The 20,206-nt window shown below is 44.2% G+C and overlaps 1 protein-coding gene across 1 annotated transcript; it reads right to left on the bottom strand.

The window, feature by feature from the left end:
• Nucleotides 1–9,111: 9,111 nt before the first annotated feature.
• On the bottom strand, nucleotides 9,112–12,338 carry LOC127318367 (ras-related protein RIC1). The gene is made up of 8 exons (XM_051348847.2): nucleotides 12,152–12,338; nucleotides 11,609–11,681; nucleotides 10,605–10,652; nucleotides 10,457–10,504; nucleotides 10,301–10,372; nucleotides 10,062–10,217; nucleotides 9,866–9,969; nucleotides 9,112–9,414 (listed from the first exon to the last, which is right to left on the bottom strand). Exons 1-8 carry the CDS (start codon nucleotides 12,163–12,165, stop codon nucleotides 9,318–9,320), a joined length of 612 nt encoding a protein of 203 aa, XP_051204807.1. The 5' UTR covers nucleotides 12,166–12,338; the 3' UTR covers nucleotides 9,112–9,317.
• Between the last annotated feature and the right edge of the window lie 7,868 nt (nucleotides 12,339–20,206).

The raw sequence follows: 20,206 nt of genomic DNA, 5'->3' as shown, positions 1-20,206 counted from the left end.
CACGCTCGGGTTCCTCGTCCAGCACACCAGCACACGCCCCCGCCGTTATCGGGGTTGGTTACCTCTTTTTTCCTTTTCCATGTTTGCATATCGATTGAGGACAATTTGGTCCAACATAAGCAAACCAGCGGTATGGACTAACGTAATGGACGGTAGTGGAAAATAAGGAAACAAATTTATACCTAGAGGCAAACAAGGAAAAAAATATTTTCCAGTGTCAAATAGGGAAGCGAAATTTAAGGTAGTGTCAAATAAGGAATTCTCTCTTGCTCATGTTGTTCCATCATCGGTGCCATCTCTCTAGTAGTCGGGACCATTTGGTGGAGCCAATCCCACAATGGTGACATGTCGGCGCATTGTTCGTATCGGTGACGGAGTGGTCGAGCTAGTAGACATAAAGGCAAGGAAACCTAGTGTAACCTGTAGTATGTGCTTTAACATAATTTATATTTTATTAGCAAAAAAACATAATTTATATTTCTACCCCGTAAAAAATATACAAATATATTTTACACTGTTCAACAACAAAAAAAAGCGAGCCAAAGCTAGCTAGCTAAGCACCTTGATGGATGGAAGTTTGGTTCATGCATTTGTATGTGGTAATGTGCTGCTGACCTGCTGAGCGTGCATGCTCGGTGGCCTATAGACGTGGAGTGGAGTGAACACGCTAGACACGGGCAGGAGTTGGCAGAGAAGACAAAGGAGGATCGCGAGACAACGTCGATAAAAGGTTGGCCCTGATCGGTTAGCGGAATTAAAGGTTTCCTCCAATTTAGACAGAGGACTGGTCGTCACTCGTCAAGGTGTTGTTAGCTACAGGTCCAAAAAAAGACTGGATAAGTACGTCCTCATTTTATCTACTCTGGCCACTATTAGTTGTGTTTTCTTTGTGACGTGGGGGGTATTATTGTCCAGGCATTCACCAGTTTGCTCTTAATAGTAGAGATTCCTCGCCCATTTCATCCAGTGCACGAACTCTCCTTGTTTGTCTGTACATATCAAATTCATATCGGTGCCTCTACTCATCTTTTCTCTGAGAAGCACGAGACCTACCCTACGGGAATACTTCTCCTGGTGTATGACATTTACGGTCAAGCTACAATTTGAAGCAAGGATGCTGAAAAGGGGATTCTTAAGACACACAAATGTAGTCAGGTCAGCTTTGTGCAAGTAGGATTCAAACCTATGAAATTAATAGCACACAGTAGGCTGGAGATGATTTAAGGGATATACCGAGTGGCACACATTAGCCATTAGGTACTGCTTGGTCTGCAGTGGAGTTGCCGTTAACATATTGCTGAAAACTTTTTTTTTTTGAGGGTGAAACAGTGGGGTAAAACCCCACTGCAATTTTTATTATAAAAGGCAAAGATTTACAAGGTTACAAAAGAAAAAAAAGAAGAAGAAGAAAAAAGAAAAAGAAAAGAAAGAAAGAAAGAAAGAAAAGAAAAGAAGAGAAAAGAGCAAGCTGTACAAGGAGTACAGAATGCTTAAACTAAAGAGCTAAGAAAGAATTCGAGCCAAGCTTTGTAAGTCTCAGATCTTTTTTTCTTCATTCTGAAAGAGAGTAGGATGAGCTCTTGCTTGAAAACTATCTTCCAGGCACTTAAAGAGGGAGTCTGATCTTCAAAAATCTTCCTGTTTCTAATAATCCAAATGGCCCATGCTGCCAGGATGATGATCTCCACAGCAAAAGGTAAGGATAAATGATCTTTAATCTCATAGAAAGCTTCCAGGACTGAGTGCTGATTCAGAACTTGGGGGCAAATCATAGCCCAACATGATTGAGCAAAAGGGCAACTCCAGAATAGATGTGCCAAGGTTTCTTCTTGGTTACATTGTAATGTGGCACAGTTGAAGGTTGGAAGATGACAATTCTTTCTCTTAAGAAGATTCCTTGTATTTAGTCTGTCATGTAGAAGGAGCCAGAAAAAAAACTTGTGTTTAGGTTGACAAGAGGACTCCCAAATCCAAGTGAAGAATTTTGGGGCATGTTGTTCTCCAATCATGAGTTTATAAGCCTTTGTTGTTGAGAACTTATCAGATCCCCAAATGTAATTCCAAGAATCATGTCCAGAATGATGCATCTCAGCTTGCACATTTTCACATAAGGATTCCAACTGCTCAAATTCATCAAAAGCTTGTTGAGAGAGGGGAAGATGGAAGAGATCCTGTAGATACTCCATTTGAATAGCTTTACTCACAGAAATATCAGCTTTCTTTGTGAAGGAAAAAAGATGTGGGAATTTGTGGTGCAAACATGAGTCCCCCCAGAGATCAGTCCAAAAAAACACAGTCTTGCCATTCCCCACATTACATCTTGCCATAGATTTATAGGTATCAATGAGTTTAAGATGTGTTTTCCACCAGAAGGATCCTTCAACTTTAATTCCAGGGAGTTTGTCTTCAGTATAGTAGGTATCTCTTACAAGGTGTACCCAAGGAATATCAGAGTTATTGTAGAATTTGTCCAGATTCTTGAGAAGAAGAGCTTTATTTTGAATATCAAGATTAAGAACTCCCAAACCACCTTGTTCCTTGGGTCTGCAAATTTTCTTCCAAGAGACTAGAGCATTTCCTTTTGCTTGCACATCTGCAGTCTTTTTCCTCCATAGGCAATGCCTCATATATTTAATCACTTGATCTTTGATTGTGACAGGGACATCCAGACAGCACATGAAAAAGATGGGTAATGATGCAAGAACAGACTTGACCATCTGTAATTTTCCTCCATAATTCAGGAAATCTGCAATCCCACCAAGCCTAGTTTGCACTCTTTGTACAATTGGCAGGAAATGTTCCAGAGATGGTTTTGTAATACTCAGTGGTAGACCCAAACAAGTGAAGGGTAGAGATCCCACTTTACAATTTAGAGTGGCAGCAAAATGGGCCAGTCTGTCAGGGGACATGTTGATTGGCATCATGCTAGATTTCTGATAATTTACTTTGAGTCCAGTTGATATAGCAAAGGATTGCAAAATTGATTTTAATCAAAGCAATTGTGTAGCATCTGCCTTCATGACAAGAAGTGTATCATCAGCATACTGAATCACAGGGAAATCTGGGCATGGTGTGCAGGGAATTGGTTTAGAAAGGAGATTGAGGGTCATAGCTTTGTTTAGCACAGACTGTAGGAAATCAGCTGCAAGGACAAAAAGCAAAGGTGATAAAGGATCTCCCTGCCTCACACCCCTTCTGCAGTAAAATTTCTTTCCAGGAACACCATTTAGCATGACAGCAGATGTCCCAGAACTCAGAATCATAGCAATCCAGCTGATCCACTTATCTCCAAAACCTTTAGCCTTAAGGATTTTTAAGATTTTTGAATGCTCAATTTTGTCAAAGGCTTTTTCAAAATCTAGCTTTAGAATAAGAATCTCCTCTTTTGAATTGTGACATTGAAAGAGATATTCAAAGGCCCACCCTAGGCAGTCCTGAATGGATCTTTTCTTCAGGAAGCCATATTGATTTTTATGTACCAAAGTGAGAATGATACTTTGTAATCTATTGGCCAGCAGCTTGGTGATGATTTTGAGGACACAATTAAGCAGAGAGATAGGCCTAAAGTCCCCAGGTGTACTTGGATTATCAACTTTTGGAACCAGAGTAATAAAGGAAGAATGTATACTTTCAAGGTTAAGCTTCCCAGCATGAAAATCTCTTATCAGTTGCTTGACATCAGGAGCAATAATAGACCAACAGAGTTTGACAAATTCATTATTGAAGCCATCAGGCCCAGGTGATTTATCATTTGGAAGGAGCTTGACCACATCTTCTATTTCCTTATCAGAGAAAGGAGCTTGTAGCATCAAATTCATATCTTCAGAGATGTTTGATTCAAGAATTGTGTCAAGATTATATTGCATCTCTGGGTGATCTGACTGCCCCATTCTATCTTTAAAAGCTTTCCATAAAATAGCAGCTTTTCCTTCATGATCAGAGACTTCAACTTGGTCTGAGTTCTGTAGCATTGCAATGTAATTATTCCTGTAATTGATAGTAGCCTTTGTATGGAAGAACCTAGTGTTTGCATCACCCAATTTGACCCATTTAATTTTCCCTCTTTGTTTCCAATAAGAGTTTTGGTTCTGAAGGAGAGTTACGAGGTGTGTTTTGAGAGTGTCTCTCAGATCCCATTCAGATAAGGATAAAGTTCTAAATTCTTCCAGCTGATCAATGAATGAAATGACTTCATTAACTTTCTCAAGAAGATGTTTTAAGCAGGGTAGATTTTTTGCCCAAAGCTTGAGACTTCTTCTTAAGTTTTTGAATTTTGCATTTATCATTTTAGCACTGTCTGTATGGCCCACAGGAATGTTCCAGGCATTTTGGACAATTTGCTTGAATTCACTGTGTTGCATCCAATGATTTTCAATCCTGAAAACTTTTGCCTTGGGAATCTTTGTATTGAAAACAACCACACAGGGAACATGGTCAGAGGTGGGCCTCACAAGGGGATAGGCAAAAGAGGCTGGGTAAGAAATAGTCCATGAGGGTGAGGTAAAAACCCAGTCCAGTTTTTCGAGAAGAGGATCTTTTTGCATGTTACTCCAAGTAAATTTCCTCCCTTTTAAGGGTAATTCAATAATACCCAAATTACTAATAGCTTCATTGAACAAAAGCATATCATTTAAGTCCCCACCAGGTTTGTTTCTATCTGAGGGACTTCTGATGAAGTTAAAGTCACCCATAATGAGCCAATCAGTATCTTGGGGCATGTCAATGTTAGCAAACCAGTCTAAAAAAGTAGCTTTCTTATCTGCTTGGCATGGCCCATATATATTTGTAAGAATCCAAGAATCATTGGAAAGGTTGCTTTTGAAATTAACAGAGAGAGAGAACTCATTGTGAAAAGCTAAGTCCCCACTAAAGAGAGATCCATTCCAAATAATGATCAAGCCACCAGAGGCCCCCACTGAAGGAACAAATTCAAATTTATTAAATTTCTTGGGACAGAATTTCCTGATGTAGGCCAAGTCAAAGGACTCTCTTTTAGTTTCTTGGAGACAAATAATATCACATCCAGACTCCTCAATTTTGGTAGATAGGGCCAACCACTTCTTTTCAGAATTAATACCTCTCAGGTTCCAGTTCATAATTTTCCAAGATTTGCAATTATCCATAGACAACAAAAGGATTTTTGTTTAACCAACCCACAGCAAAAGATACTGTAGGCATCCAACAGAAAAGGATTAAAGTCATTACACCACAGATAGCAAGGCCACCTAACATGTTCACATATATTTGGTACATACTGACAAAAGCAAGGTTCAACAGGTCCATAAGGTGCAAAGGAAGCAACCATGCCCCAAAAACAAAAGCATAACAGGAGCTCATCATTGGAGACTATTTGGGGGTCTTCTTCTTGGCCAACTGTTCAATGGCAGCAGGCTTATTTTTCCCTTTCTTTTCAATTGGCTTGATCTTTGAGCTAGAGGAGGTATTGCTTGACTTCTTCTGGCCAATTACTCCTGGTGGCACCATGGTTTTGTTAACTCCATCTGAAGCCTTGTGTTTCTTCAGTATATTCTTATCTACAGTTTCTTCAGACACCTTGCAAAAGGATATTGCCAAGTTCTTAACCACTTTAGTATTAATCATAGGTGGAGCAGCATTGCAAGTGAGGCATTGTTTATCTGAATAGTTGGCATGGTTCTTATATCCATCATTTAGTAACACAAGTCTGGGACTTCTCCTTACCTCAGACTCTACCAGAGCACCCTTGCCTTCCCTTCTTTTCCTTTTAGGGGTTGATGGCAAAGCTTCCTTGGATGTAGGAGGAGAGAATCCTTCCTCCTGAACAGACATGGTGATGCAAACAGGGGCCTTAGTAGAAGTGCATGAATCTGGGATAACAAATTTTATAGAATCTTCTGTGCTAATAGGTTCTTTAAGAATCTCCCAAAGTTGTGATGAAAGAAAGTGTTTTGTCCAATCAAATTTCTCTGGAGTCAAAAGCATAAGGGTAACAAAATTAAACCAACTCACAGGAATATCCACAATAGCCTTATTTGATTTCCCATCAGCATTCAAGTGAGGTGCAAAGAACTTCTCCCAAAGAAGTAACCCTGTTGTTGACATTTTCCTGGTCGAGATCATGTTCCTCGGGTATGGGGAGAAAATGTGTTTGAACTCTTCCTAGAGTCAACTGCAAATGGGCTTCATTAGGAGGGACCAAGTGCACATTATCTGGTAGGAAGAGGCTGTCCTCTATGAGTTGTGTTCCACTGTGATTCGAAGTCTCCAAGGAAGTGTCATTGTTTTCGAGCTGAGCAAAGTTTTCTTCGATTTCTTCCTCAACAGGGTAAGCTTGTATAATGTTTGACAGTCCTTCACCCAAAGGCTGTTCATGGTGAGGAGAGATTGTGATGGGTAAAGTAACAGCTGATAGAATCTCACTTTCTGCAGGACCTTGAAAAGAAGTACCTTCAGAGCTAGAGGAGGATATCTGCACATAACTTGTTGCATCAAGAATAGGAGGCCCATGATCTTCATCACCCATATCTACTTCCTCTGGCAGTGCAGGTAACTGATTGTTTAGAGCAACTTGCTGTTCCACTTCCATGGGTTGAGGATTATCTTGAATTGGACCCAAAGCCCAATGGCCCCACCCATCTACATTATCTGCATCATTTTGCACAGTGGTGTGGTGGACCAGGTTGCACTAGTGGAACAGGTAGAGCATGCCCTGGCATGGGATGTGGGTCCACCCCTTCATCAGGCACAGGATCTTCATCTGGTGGCCCACCACCAAGGAGGTTTTGTTGCAGCACCTCAACAAGAAAGGTCCAGGATTGTGCTTCTGGTCTTGAACTTTCAGTCATTCTGATACTCCTAGGGATATCCTGCAGTCGGTAACCCTCACCTTAACAAGCACTCTTCCTTTTATTAGGGTCTCTTTCCCACAGCAGCAGAGAGCCAATATCAGAGAAACAAGCATTCAAATCTTCAGTTTTCATGTGATCCAGAGGGGGTCCAACTAGCAGTAACCAGACATCTCTATTGAAAGTAACCCCTCTCCAGTTAATTCCCTCATCATGGTTAACAAAAGAAATAGTAACATCACCAAATTGATTGGGGCTAGAAGAGATCAATCTATCCTTGTCACTGACATTCCTGAACTGAACATATGCAGCCCCAAAAGGGCAAGATTGCAAAGCCACAAAACCAACTCTAGCAACCTCAGTTAAGTATTCTCCTAGAACATCCCTGACATTATCAAAAGGCACCAAACCTTCTGGGAAAGGATGGATGGTGGCGATGGCGTCTTGCTCGTGCTCCTTTGGTCGCGCGGCACCACCACCCTTTTGACCGCTAGCCTTCCTTCAATGTGTTGAATCTCGATAACCTTGAGGAACAAAGGGCCTGGGGTCGATGGGGATGTTCGCCATTGCCGGAGTCCAAGCCTCCGATGGCTCGGCGGTGGGGAACTGTAGCAGCAGCGGTTGCGGAGAGAGCGAGGGTGGTGAATGCGAGGAGGCAGACAGAGCGGGGGATATTTTTTCCCCAGAGAGGAAACCCACCAAATCGCTAAAAGAGGAAGTCTCCTGAATTAAAGGCGCCGGCCCATGGGCCTTAAACCAGGTAAGGTAATTGTCATTTGGCCATTTAATGGGTTTGAATGCGGGAAATTTGAAGAAAGGAAGGAGGCCCGGTAAAGCAGCGTGTAATGGAGGGCGATTAGGAGGAAAGCTTTGATTAGGGTGATCTCCCGCCGAAGGGGTAGCCGTTTGCATGGGAGAGGAAATCTCGGGGTGGCCACGAGGGTATTGCATGCGTTTAAACACTGACAAACGCTGAAAATTGGATGGATAACTTTTTTTCCTTTTTACCACATGCCATTCTGAATCAGATTCTTTGTAAAATTTTCTCTCCTCAACAAGCCAATTTGGGCCACCATTACCCCAGAGATTAAGGAAGAGTGCACACATCGGAGTGCACACTTTTTTCATGTTGTAAATTTCAAACCCAACAGGTGTTGATGCCACTGAGAATTGAAAAGATCTATCTCTAAGATGTTTGACTCTGAAAGAAGAAGCAATGCCCCCAAAACAAGATTGAAGAACAATGGCTACCGTGTGTACATCAAATTTAAAGGTGGCCCTCCCAAAAGAGGCAACGAGTAGAAAAGCTCTTCTAAGAGAACCATTTGCAAGAGTAATGGGGTGACCAAACTTGTTTTTGCAAGCTGCTTGAAATGAAATTCCAATAGAGAAATCCAAGGCAGGAACATGGGTAGTACCTTGAGAAAAATTGTTCTTCTGTTGATTGATAGGTTTCGATGATGATGATGATCTCAAAAGGTCCACACCTAGAGGCAGAGAATCTGAAATAATACGTTCACCCACAACAAGAGTGTGAGATTGGAGATCTAGAATCAACCCTGAATGAACCCTTTCATTTTCCAAAAGAAATCTTGCATCCAAAACTTGCTCATCAGTATTGAGAAGAACCAGTCTCTTAGCATGAGGTCTTAATATCAGAAATGCTTGAAAAGCCTTAGAACCATCTTGAAAAGAAGAGCATGATGCCTTCCAACGAACTAGAGGAGCATCTGGCAATGAAGAGGGCTTAGGAGCCGCAGATGATTTAACCACTTGGGCAAAACTCCTGGATTTGTTAAACTCTTGGGACTTAGAGGGGCTGGAAACCACCTTGTGAGAGCATGAAGGAGAACCAATACATTCACCCACCAGAACAGAATGATCATTGATGTCCAAAACAGAACCAATATTAATGTGCTCATCTTGATGCAAGAATCTAGCAGAGATGATCTGTTCTTTAGGGCCAACCAAAATAAGTCGATTTGCCATAGATTTAAGGAGAAGGAAACCAGATCTACCCATAGGTATTTTTACATCCATTTTTCCCACGGGGGAGAAAGTTACCCTCCATCTCAAAGGCGGGGGTTCCGAAAATGAAGAAAACCCAGGCGGAGAGAGAAGACAATCTTGCACAAAAACCAGATAGGATGGGAATCTAATTGAGGATCCAGGGTAGAAAACTGACTAAGCAGGTAACGAATACACCGCTGTATACATTATCCCAGTTCTACAATCGTTCACCGTAACTAATTAGCTGCATTTTTTGAAAACATAGGGACATGAAACATTAATTGAATGAGGTTGAACATAAACCACCACATGGAACATAGCAATATGAACAGTCAGCTAAAACAGGCCGCAGCATCTGCTGCACCATTACAGTTAAGGGGGCATAACACTTCTTCCAACATACGACACGGTAGTAGTATACTTAATTTACAGGGGAAGAGCAACCAATTGAGTTTTGCAAGCCCGCTACAGTGATCTTGACGATCAAGACGAGCAGCAACCATTTTGCTGCGCAACAGGCTGACCCTTCATTGTCACGGTCGCAGGCTTGCTAGCATTTGCAGCAGGCTGGCTGGCCATCCTGTTCAAAAGAAGAGAATGAGATTATTAGTTTACGGTACATATGCTTGAGTATATAACAACTAAAAATCATTGTGGCAGTTATAATCAAATTACATGACATTATCTTGCATTATTGATTTAGCTGTCCTGGCTTGCAATATGAACCACTTTTTTTAAAAAAATAACAGTACCGAGTCAACAGAGAAAATAAGACAGCTCTGACATGCAGAGGTAAAAAGCATGTGTCAAAGAAAGAGAAACAAGATAGTACATCGCAACACTTAGCAGTAGTTATATATAAGATGCATTTCTATGAGCTAGACTATTTTTTTGTGAGGTGAGCTAGACATTTCTGTAAGGAGTCATCTATGCATTGTTACTGTTTAATTCTCTCATGCATGCATCCAGAATGAGTATGACAGCGCAAAGCTGCCGACTCGGTGAATCCATAAAATGCATTATGTTGTTACCTGGTCTTTATCTCTGCCGCCATGGTCATAAATGCCTTCTCCACATTTGTTGCATCCTTGGCACTTGTCTCCAGGAATGGTATTCCAATCTCATCAGCAAGGGCCTGTGATCAACAGCGGCAAGTGTGTGAATTTAACGGTAACTTGCATCACCTGTAGGAACTATAAGCAAGGGTAGTGGGTTCACAGAAGTTACCTTGCCAGTCTCGTAAGAAACTACTCTGCTCTCAGCTAAGTCGCATTTGTTCCCCACCAAAAGCTTGTTCACGTTTTCACTAGCATACCTGTCGATTTCATTTAGCCACTGCTTGACGTTGTTGAAGCTCTCTTGGTCAGTCACATCATAAACGACCTACAGAACACACGGTACATTACTATCAAGCATGGATGTTAACATAGTGGAGATATATAATGACAAATGTCAAGAGAGCTCACAATGATGCCATGGGCACCACGGTAGTAGCTGCTTGTGATGGTTCTAAATCGCTCTTGGCCAGCAGTATCCCACTGAAGAATAAGAAGCAGACATCAGAACTGAACCTCCAAATACGTAATGATAATGCAGGGCCTTCAATACAAAGGGTTACGTACAATTTGCAGCTTGATTGTCTTCCCATCTTGCTCAACAGTGCGGATTTTCTAGCAAGTCAAAGAGAGTGAAAAGGCTGCACACGATAAACAGGACACATATATGCATGCACAGAAACTGAACTTCGTTTAAGCTAACAAAGAAACTTACAAAGTCAACGCCAATAGTACTGATATAGCTCTCCAGATATGAATCATCCTGTAAAATGTGGTAAGTAAGATCCTCAGTTCCTCGCATTGAAAAAAGGATGAGATAGTTGATAAAACTTGATGTACAATAGGAACACAGTTGCCATCATAAGTTGTCTAGAAGGTTTTGTACTATATGTTCTTCTGGTGATCACACTGAATGTTGTTGAGATTAGATGATACAAAGAACAGTTACTTGGCTATAAATTCGTTGTTTTGGCAAGCTTCCGGCTAATGGGTACACATGCTAGGCTCTTCTTATTTCATAATAATATACTATGTAATGCAAAACAATATGCCAAAATTTTGTTCTAAATTAGTCGATGGTGCAGGTGTGGGAGAATAGAGAAAATGTTATCTAAGTTGACAAACAACAAAAAAAGCAAAAATCCTAGCCAGGGCCAATTTAGTAGCTGATCTAGTGCCACATTTGGTTAGTACTTTCCTATAAAACTGCAGGGAGATCAAATCCTACGATAGTGATATGATGCTTTCTTATTCTGATAAGGGAACTGTTTGTGTACGCACAGAGAAGTGAACTGTTTCCTGGGAAAAATTCTTACGAAACCAGGAAATGTCCGTCCCACTAAAGGGAAAACACGTCAGGCATGTTTGCTGTCTTGTCCCCAGCAGACCCTGTCTATATTTAGGTAAGGCCCAAGTAATATGGCAGGCCTGGTTGGAACAGAAAGCAAACACATGCATGGTTCCCACCAACTTCATGAGCAAAACACGTGGAAGAAAATCTATCTATTGCTTACTAATAACGCCTATCCCTGCTACAGATTTTATTGGTACTAACGTTTGATTGTGTAACAGTATTTATGCTGAGCTGTCTCGGGAGGTCCACTGAAATTAAATTAAACAGAATTTAGAAGTATATTTGTAGAGCCCTGGCCTGCTGGCCATATAGTAGCATATCTACAGAAACAGAGTTTACTCAAGGAGAAGAGATAGAGTCCTTACCGCAAACCTGAGCAGCAGGCAAGACTTGCCGACGCCGGAGTCCCCGATGAGCAGCAGCTTGAACAGGTAGTCACTGCAGAAAATCACGCGGTAGAAACTCATGAGATCCTGTGTGGTGATAATAAGATGCTAATACACGGTAGCAATCAACGAACGCAACATCTCGTGAAGGAGGACGGCAGGGCGCGTCATCTAAACGTTAGAATCTATCTACAGCTTGGAAAACTCGATCCGGTCCGTGGGAGCAGCGCGATCGAGCGAATCTGGTCGGTTGGGGAGAAGGGGAAGCGCATCGGAGCAGGCCGATGCCTCCGGCAAGTTTGGAGACTAGGACAGGTAGATAGATCCAGTATCGTACGACGCACGCGGTTAACGGCAGGGAGTGAGTAGATCCACGATCGGGGCGCGAATCGGCGGCCTTCGGACCCGCCCGACGGCGAGATCGGCCGAGACGGAAAGTAGTAGTAGTAGTAGTAGAACTCCGTCTACGACGGGTTATGGAATTGCAACCGGGTAGGTAGAGAGGAGGGAGAAGGGGCGTACTATTCGGGGTTCATGGCGGCGACGGTTGCGGTGGTCCGGGGAGGGGCGGCGAGGGAGGGACGTCGGCGGGCGGGCGATTTGCTGGGAGACGACCGGTGACGAGGAGGGTGAGAATTTGGGGAGAAGGTGGGTGTGGGGGAAGGAACACGGGGGGAAAGGAAAGGAAAGGAAGGTGGAATAAAAAAGGTTGGGGTCTCCTCTCCGGGTTGGGTTGTGGAGTGGGGCACGTCTCGTGGAGTCCAGGCCACGGCCACGGCCACGCATCCCACGACCACCTGCCGCCAGCCCGGTGGTTGCTTGCTTCCGCTGTTCAGACTTGAGAGTCTCCGCTCCGCCGGGACCACCACGGCGTTAGGCGGTAGGCTGGGCCAAATGTGCTGCACAGGGCCGGTTCCTGACGGGCCTACAAAAATGATGTTTGATGTCTCGTGGAGGGTCTGGACTCTGGAGAGCACAGCAGTGGGCCGTACTGGGCCAGTTCAGCCCACGGTTAGATGGCACTTTCGCGAGGTATGCAAAGAAAAAAAAGATATGTGCCCTTATAAAACTACTAAGACTAACCCCAGTGGGAGTATCATAAGTAGTATCATGCATGCCATGTTGGTAAAAATATGATGTGTCACATCAATTAATGAAGTGAGAGATGAGATTAGTATCATAATATGATACCGTATCATGACACATAAACTAAGAAAACTTCATGGCAAATACATCATGTACACACATTTACATTGAGATTCTACAAAACATTAAATATGACATAAGTATGATACCATATTATGATACCATGCATTGTGGAGGTGGTATCACAAACTAGTATCATGTACATGATACTAGTGTATGATACTTTCCATTGTGACTAGTCTAACTCCGATCGTGGGCGTGCAGTGTTACGCGTTCATTAAACACAATTGGAGGGTGTGCCTTCTTAAAAGAACTAGTACATTTTTTTGAAAAAATAGTGAAATACATTCATGGAGATTAAGATGAGGGCCTTGTAAGGATGAAGATTAGAGTAGATGCCATCGTTTCTAAATTTCAAACGAATGGTGTTGATGGCTCCAAGGGAGAGATGGACATAGAGAGTACTGCGTGGTAGGGAGGCTTTTACCCCTTCTCTATGAGTTGACTGCTCCGGCTTGAAGGACGGTAGCCGGATGCGCTCTCGCAATGCTCATGGCGACCAAGGCGACCTTGCGCCCGCCGCCCTCTCGGTCGCCGGTAGCTCCCTCCCCCAACCCACCACCTCCCCTGCCGTCGCCCTCCCCTTCGGTGTCCTCCTCGCGGTGGAGTGACGGTGCGGTCGGGCCGTCGACGCATGCGGCTTGCACCCCGACGCCGCCCACTGCTTCTGGAGCTCCTTCGACCACTGAGGTACCACGGTCAGGTGGGACGTGCGTTCCGGCTGACGGTCCACTAGGGTCGACGGCGATCCTCCTCGACGCCAGCTCGGGGCACCCAGCTTCCGCCTCGCCTCCTACTGCTCCCTCGCCGGTTGTGCTTGTTGCCAAGTCGACTCCTGCACAAGGCTTCCTCACCAAGCGGCTCCCTGGATTTCTGGCGCTGGATCCTCAAGCTCTGCCGCACCCCTTCTCGACCCCGGGCGTCGCGTTCCTGCAATTCACGCTGGAAAACTTATCTTCCCTGGTATGCTCTCTGGTCGCCCCTGGTTCACTATTGTTTGCCACGTCCACGGTGTTCATCGCAGTGAGTCATGGAGACCACCAACCTACTCAAGTTTCCTCTGTTCGTAGTTGATACGTCCCAAACGTATTTATAATTTTTGATACTCCATGCTTGTTCTGTTACAATTCTTATATGTTTTATGTGCACTTTTTCACACTTTTTAGCATTTTCTGGGACTAACCTATTAACGCAGTGCCACAGTGCCAGTTCCTATTTTTGTGTTTCGGAAAAGTTGTACATGAAAGTTTCTCGGAATTGGACGAAACAAAAGCCAAGAGTCTTATTTTTCCGGGACGAAGACGGAGCCAAAAGGACACACGCAGGAGAGCTACCACGTGGCAGTACATAGGGCAGGCGCGACCCCACCCTTGGCCGCGCCTGGCCCATGTAATGGTGCCTCGTCGCCTCGTTTTCTCCGCCCTTCCGCATATTTATTCCTCGTATCGGGAAAACCCCAGGGACCCGAGCCTCCATCCACGGAAAGTTCTGACACCGCCGTCAACCGAAACCCTAGATCGGGAGGGTTCTGCAGTCCATCCCGGCACCCTGCCGGAGAGGGAAATCACCGCCGGAGGCCTCTACATCGCCATGTCTTCATCCGAGGTGATGCGTGAGTAGTCCTCCACGGGACCATGGGTCCATAGCAGTAGCTAGATGATTGTCCTCTCCTTGTTGTGCTTCATGTATAGATCTTGTGAGCTGCCTAACATGATCAAGATCATCTATTTGTAATTGCTACATGTTGGTTTGATGTGGATCTGATTTATAGAGAGATTGCTTTGGTTGAGATTATGTATTATGTTATTATGATCTTGCATGCTCTCCGTTTCTAGTAGATGTTCTGGCAAAGTAGATGCTAGCGACTCCAAGAGGGAGTATTTATGCTCGATAGTGGGTTCATGCCTCAATTTAACCATGGGAAGTGACCTTGTTCTCTACGGTTGTAGATGTGATGTTGCTACTAGGGAGAAAACAGCGGTGTTCTATTCAAGGGTAGTTTCATCGTTTACTTTACACACATTACTTAAAGCGATAGTCCGTTGCTTGCAACTTAATGCTGGAGGGTGTCGCGGATGCAATCCTGAAGGTGGATTATTAGTCATAGATGCAGTTGGATTACGGTCTATGTATATTGTTGTAATGCCCGCATACTTTCATAGCATGTATTCTGCACCAACCATTAGCGTAGAATCTCTATTTATCAATTGCCCATCTTTAATTTGTTTACCCAGCATATTTATTTTATCGGGGAGGCGCCTCTAGTGAACTGTGGACCCCGGTCCTTCTTCTTTTAATTGCAATCTTCTATAACATTTTCCTGTTCTGTTCTCTGCAAACAATTCTTTTTCCACACGGTTCGTTTAATCTTTTGTTTTAAGCAAAACCAGTGAGCTTGACAACCTCGCTGAAAGTTGGGGACAAAGTACTTGGTTGTTTGTGTGCAGGTCTCCACATTGCTGCTGACGCCGGCAGTGCGCCCTGCCACGAGTTGGTTCGCAACACCTCGGGAGAGAACGTTTTTCTTCTACTGATCGATAAACCTTGGTTTCTTACCGAGGGAAAACTTCCTGTTGTGCTCATCATACCTTCCTCTTGGGGTCCACTCAACGTTGCGCTTAAATTCTCCTTCATCAACTCCGCGCTCAGCAAAGACTTTTTCTGGCGCCGTTGCCGGGTGACATAGGCATCCCCAATGGGCCTGCCGAAGATGGTACCCGGGGTTTACTGAAGGCCCACGACACGAAGTTTATGAAGCCCGGAAGCCCTATTAAGAGATAGTTTGGCAAGATAGCTATATTAGGAATATTCGATATGTAACTATTACGGGACGAACTCAAAGAGTCTCCCGGACTTTGTAAACTTGTACACCACGAAACCCTCGGCTCCGCCAACTATATAAGGGGGAGTCGAGGGACAGAAAGAGGATCGATTTCATTGTCAACACAACCTTAGTTTTCTAGTAGTCGAGTACTTTTCCGGCTGAACCTTCGAGATCTACTTGCCCTCTACTTCCGACTAAACCCTAGTCTACAATCCGTAGGCATTGACAAGTTAATACCTTGTCAATTAGCGCTGTCCGTGGGGATTAGAGGCGACAAGGAGCTGATCTCGATGGCACGTTCAAGATCGTCGACTTCTTTGGTGGCATGCAACGCGATGGACAGAGGTAAACGGATCGAAACTGATCTAGTCGATTTTGTTCCTCACCCGCCCTCCCGTTTGGATGCATATGCGTATCTGGAGAAGCCTGTGGAGATGACGTTCAGAAGGTTCCACTTCCGCGTCAGAAAAGAAGGATCGCATCGTCTCGAGATTCTGATTTCGTCGGGATCGTCGGCGGTCGGTTCCGATCTCTCGGAATCATCGTCATCGTTCGAGATAGGCGACGAGGAGATTTCGCCGCCATGCTTCGTCAAATCTACGACAAGCGAAGAACTTGCCAAGATCTTCGGCAACATGTCCTTCGAGTTGTCTGCGGACTCTAGTATAAGCAGCGACTCCGACAGCGTCGACAGCTTCAACTTCATCGACAAATCTACTTCTGTTGGAGAGGTCTTCTCCGATCTATACGACGGTGTCACCAATCCCGACAAAGGTCAAAGTGCAAAATACCATCAAATCTATGCAATTGGAGATACCAGTCGCCCACAGGAGGAGACATCTGAGGCTTTCGATGATGCGGGAAATCCGTACATCGATCCCGCTGATCTTACGCGAGGTTTGGGAAGCAAATATGTTGGACCTGCGACACGACAGATGGTGCAATTTCCGCAAGCAGTTTGGGACAGAGTCGCAAGAGCTATCGATGGCACTGAGCCGATGACTGTGGCCGGCACAGCTGAAGAGTTACAAGCTATAGACTCGCCCGTGCTAGGCGGGTACTCGGAAAACAGAAAGTTGAGCTGGATAGGAGGCAAGCCGCGGCTTCCGAGTCAAGCAGGCGAAGAGCTGAGTTGAGTCGACAATCAGGTACTTCGGGAAGAGATAGTCACAGAGCAGCTCGAAACAGGGCAAGGTCTCGGTTGCAGCATATACCTATGGCTGAGAGGGAGAACCTAGTTCAAAACCTCGACATGTCCTTTATGTCGATAGATACGAGGGGGAATATTATTCCAAAGACACCAGAAGTTGGATATATGGCGACACAAGCTTTCATCCTGGCGTCCAGGCCACCTCCCGGAGATCCAAGAGAAGCACTGTATAACATGGCCATGGCAGGAGTTGGAGCCATGGGAACAACATTCGCAAGTACGCCTCCCGATGGATCTGCAAGACAAAATAGTCCACGACCTACCGTAGTGGTGCAAGACCCTGCGAGAACGAGTGGGGCAAGAGATACAACGACACAAGCAAGGGTTGACAGAGCGCGACATGAAAGAAGGGAACGTCGGCACTCACCAGAGGTTGACGAAGAGGATATGTGTGGGCTCCCGTGCTTTACGAGACGAGTCCGTAAAACTCGAGTTCCATATGGGTTTAAGCTACCCGATAATTATAAAAAATTTGATGGCCTGCAAGATCCCGAGGATTGGTTAATCGACTACCTGGAGACGGTGAAACTAATGGGTGGAACTAGATCAACCGCCATGCAAAGCATCCAAGTACACTTGAGTGGAGCCGGACGATCATGGATAAAGAAGCTGCCTCCTTGTTCTATCGACAGCTGGGAAAGTTTCGAGGATATATTTGTGAAGAACTTCCGATCCACGTGCAAGAAACCCGCATCATTGGAGCAACTGAGGGCTTGCAGACAGAAATATGACGAACCAATGAGGATGTATATCCAGAGGTGGAACATCATCAAAAACTCGGCAGAAAACATTGTAGGGATTCATTGCATAGAAAACAAAAAATTTCCTACCGCGAGAACGCAATCCAAGCCAAGATTCAATCTAGAAGACGGGAGCAACGAGGGGATGATCGATACTCACCCTTGAAGATTTCCAAGGCCTACAAGAGTAGGCTCTTGTTGCTGCGGTAGACTGATGTCTACGGGTGCTTCTATTCTTGTAGACAGTGTTGGGCCTCCAAGAGCAGAGGTTTGTAGAACAGCAGCAAGTTTCCCTTAAGTGGATCAACCAAGGTTTATCGAACTCAGGGAGGAAGAGGTCAAAGATATCCCTCTCATGCAACCCTGCAACCACAAAGCAAGAAGTCTCTTGTGTCCCCAACACACCTAATAGGTGCACTAGTTCGGCGAAGAGATAGTGAAATACAAGTGGTATGAATGTATATGAGCAGTAGTAACGGCACCAGAAAAGTGCTTTGCCCAGGACTGGCGTGTGATGGATGATGGTAATATTGCAGGCAGTAGAAACGCAGTAAAACAGTAAACAAGCAGCGATAGCAGTATTTGCGAACAAGGCCTAGGGATCATACTTTCACTAGTGGACACTCTCAACATTGATCACATAACAGAATAAATAGATAGATGCTAGACTCTACACCCTCTTGTTGGATGATGAACACCACTAACTATGTAGGATTACACGAACCCTCAATGCCGGAGTTAACAAGCTCCACAATATTTAATGTTCATATTTAAATAACCTTAGAGTGCATGACAGATCAACATAACCAAACCAAGTACTAACATAGCATGCACACTGTCACCTTCACGCTACGAAAGGAGGCATAGATCACATCAATACTATCATAGCAATAGTTAACTTCATAATCTACAAGAGATCACAATCATAGCCTACGCCAAGTACTACACGATGCACACACTGTCACCATTACACCGTGCAGGAGGAATAAACTACTTTAATAACATCACTAGAGTAGCACGCAGATAAATAGTGATACAAAACACATTGCAATCATAAAGAGATATAAATAAGCACTTCACTATGCCATTCATAACGGTGAATAAGTATTCTGTGAAGTATAGCCTAAGAGACCCACACGGTGCACACACTGTCACCTTTACACACGTGGGACAAGGAGTCTCCGGAGATCACATAAGTAAAATCCACTTGACTAGCATAATGATATCTAGATTACAAGCATCATCATATGAATCTCAATCATGTAAGGCAGCTCATGAGATTATTGTATTGAAGTACATAGGAGAGAGATGAACCACATAGCTACCGGTACAGCCCCGAGCCTCGATGGAGAACTACTCCCTCCTCATGGGAGACAACATCATTGATGATGATGGCGGTGGTGTCGATGGAGGAGCCTTCCGGGGGCACTTCCCCATCCCGGCGGCGTGCCGGAACAGAGACTCCTGTCCCCCAGATCTTGGCTTCGCGATGGCGGCGGCTCTGGAAGGTTTCTCGTACCGTGGCTTTTCCGTGTCGAGGTTTTAGGTCGAGGGGGCTTAAATAGGCGAAGAGGCGGCGTCGGAGGGTCAACGAGGCGACGTCACCACAGGGGGGTGCGGGCCACCCCTGGGCCGCGCCGGCCTATCCCCTGGGGGGCCTGTGTCTCCTCTCTGGCGGCTCTCGGGTGTTCTGGATGCTTCCGGGGATTCTAAGATGCTGGGCGTTGATTTCGTCCGATTCCGAGAATATTTCCTTACTAGGATTTCTGAAACCAAAAACAACAGAAAACAGCAACTGGCCCTTCGGCATCTCGTCAATAGGTTAGTTCCGGAAAACGCATAATTATGACATAAAGTGTGCATAAAACATGTAGATATCATCAATAATGTGGCATGGAACATAAGAAATTATCGATACGTCGGAGACGTATCAGCATCCCCAAGCTTAGTTTCTGCTCGTCCCGAGCAGGTAAACGATAACAAAGATAATTTCTGGAGTGACATGCCATCATAAACTTGATCATACTATTGTAAACACATGTAATGAATGCAACAATCCAAAACAATGGTAAATGACATGAGTAAACAAATGAATCATAAAGCAAAGACTTTTCATGAATAGTACTTTCAAGACAAGCATCAATAAGTCTTGCATAAGAGTTAACTCATAAAGCAATAATTCAAAGTAAAGGCATTGAAGCAACATAATGGAAGATTAAGTTTTAGCGGTTGCTTTCAACTTGTAACATATATATCTCATGGATAATTGTCAATGCAAAGTAATATAACAAGTGCAATATGCAAATATGTAGGAATCAATGCACAGTTCACACAAGTGTTTGCTTCTTGAGGTGGAGAGAAATAGGTGAACTGACTCAACATAAAAGTAAAAGAAAGGTCCTTCAAAGAGGGAAGCATTGATTGCTATATCTGTGCTAGAGCTTTGGTTTTGAAACCAAGAAACAATTTTGTCAACGGTAGTAATAAAGCATATGTGTTATGTAAATTATATCTTACAAGTTGCAAGTCTCATGCATAGTATACTAATAGTGCCCGCACCTTGTCCTAATTAGCTTGGATTACCGGGATTATCGCAA

This window comes from Lolium perenne, chromosome 3 (assembly GCF_019359855.2).
Source record: "Lolium perenne isolate Kyuss_39 chromosome 3, Kyuss_2.0, whole genome shotgun sequence".
Classification (NCBI taxonomy): domain Eukaryota; kingdom Viridiplantae; phylum Streptophyta; class Magnoliopsida; order Poales; family Poaceae; genus Lolium; species Lolium perenne.
This window is presented reverse-complemented; position numbering and strand designations above follow the sequence as displayed.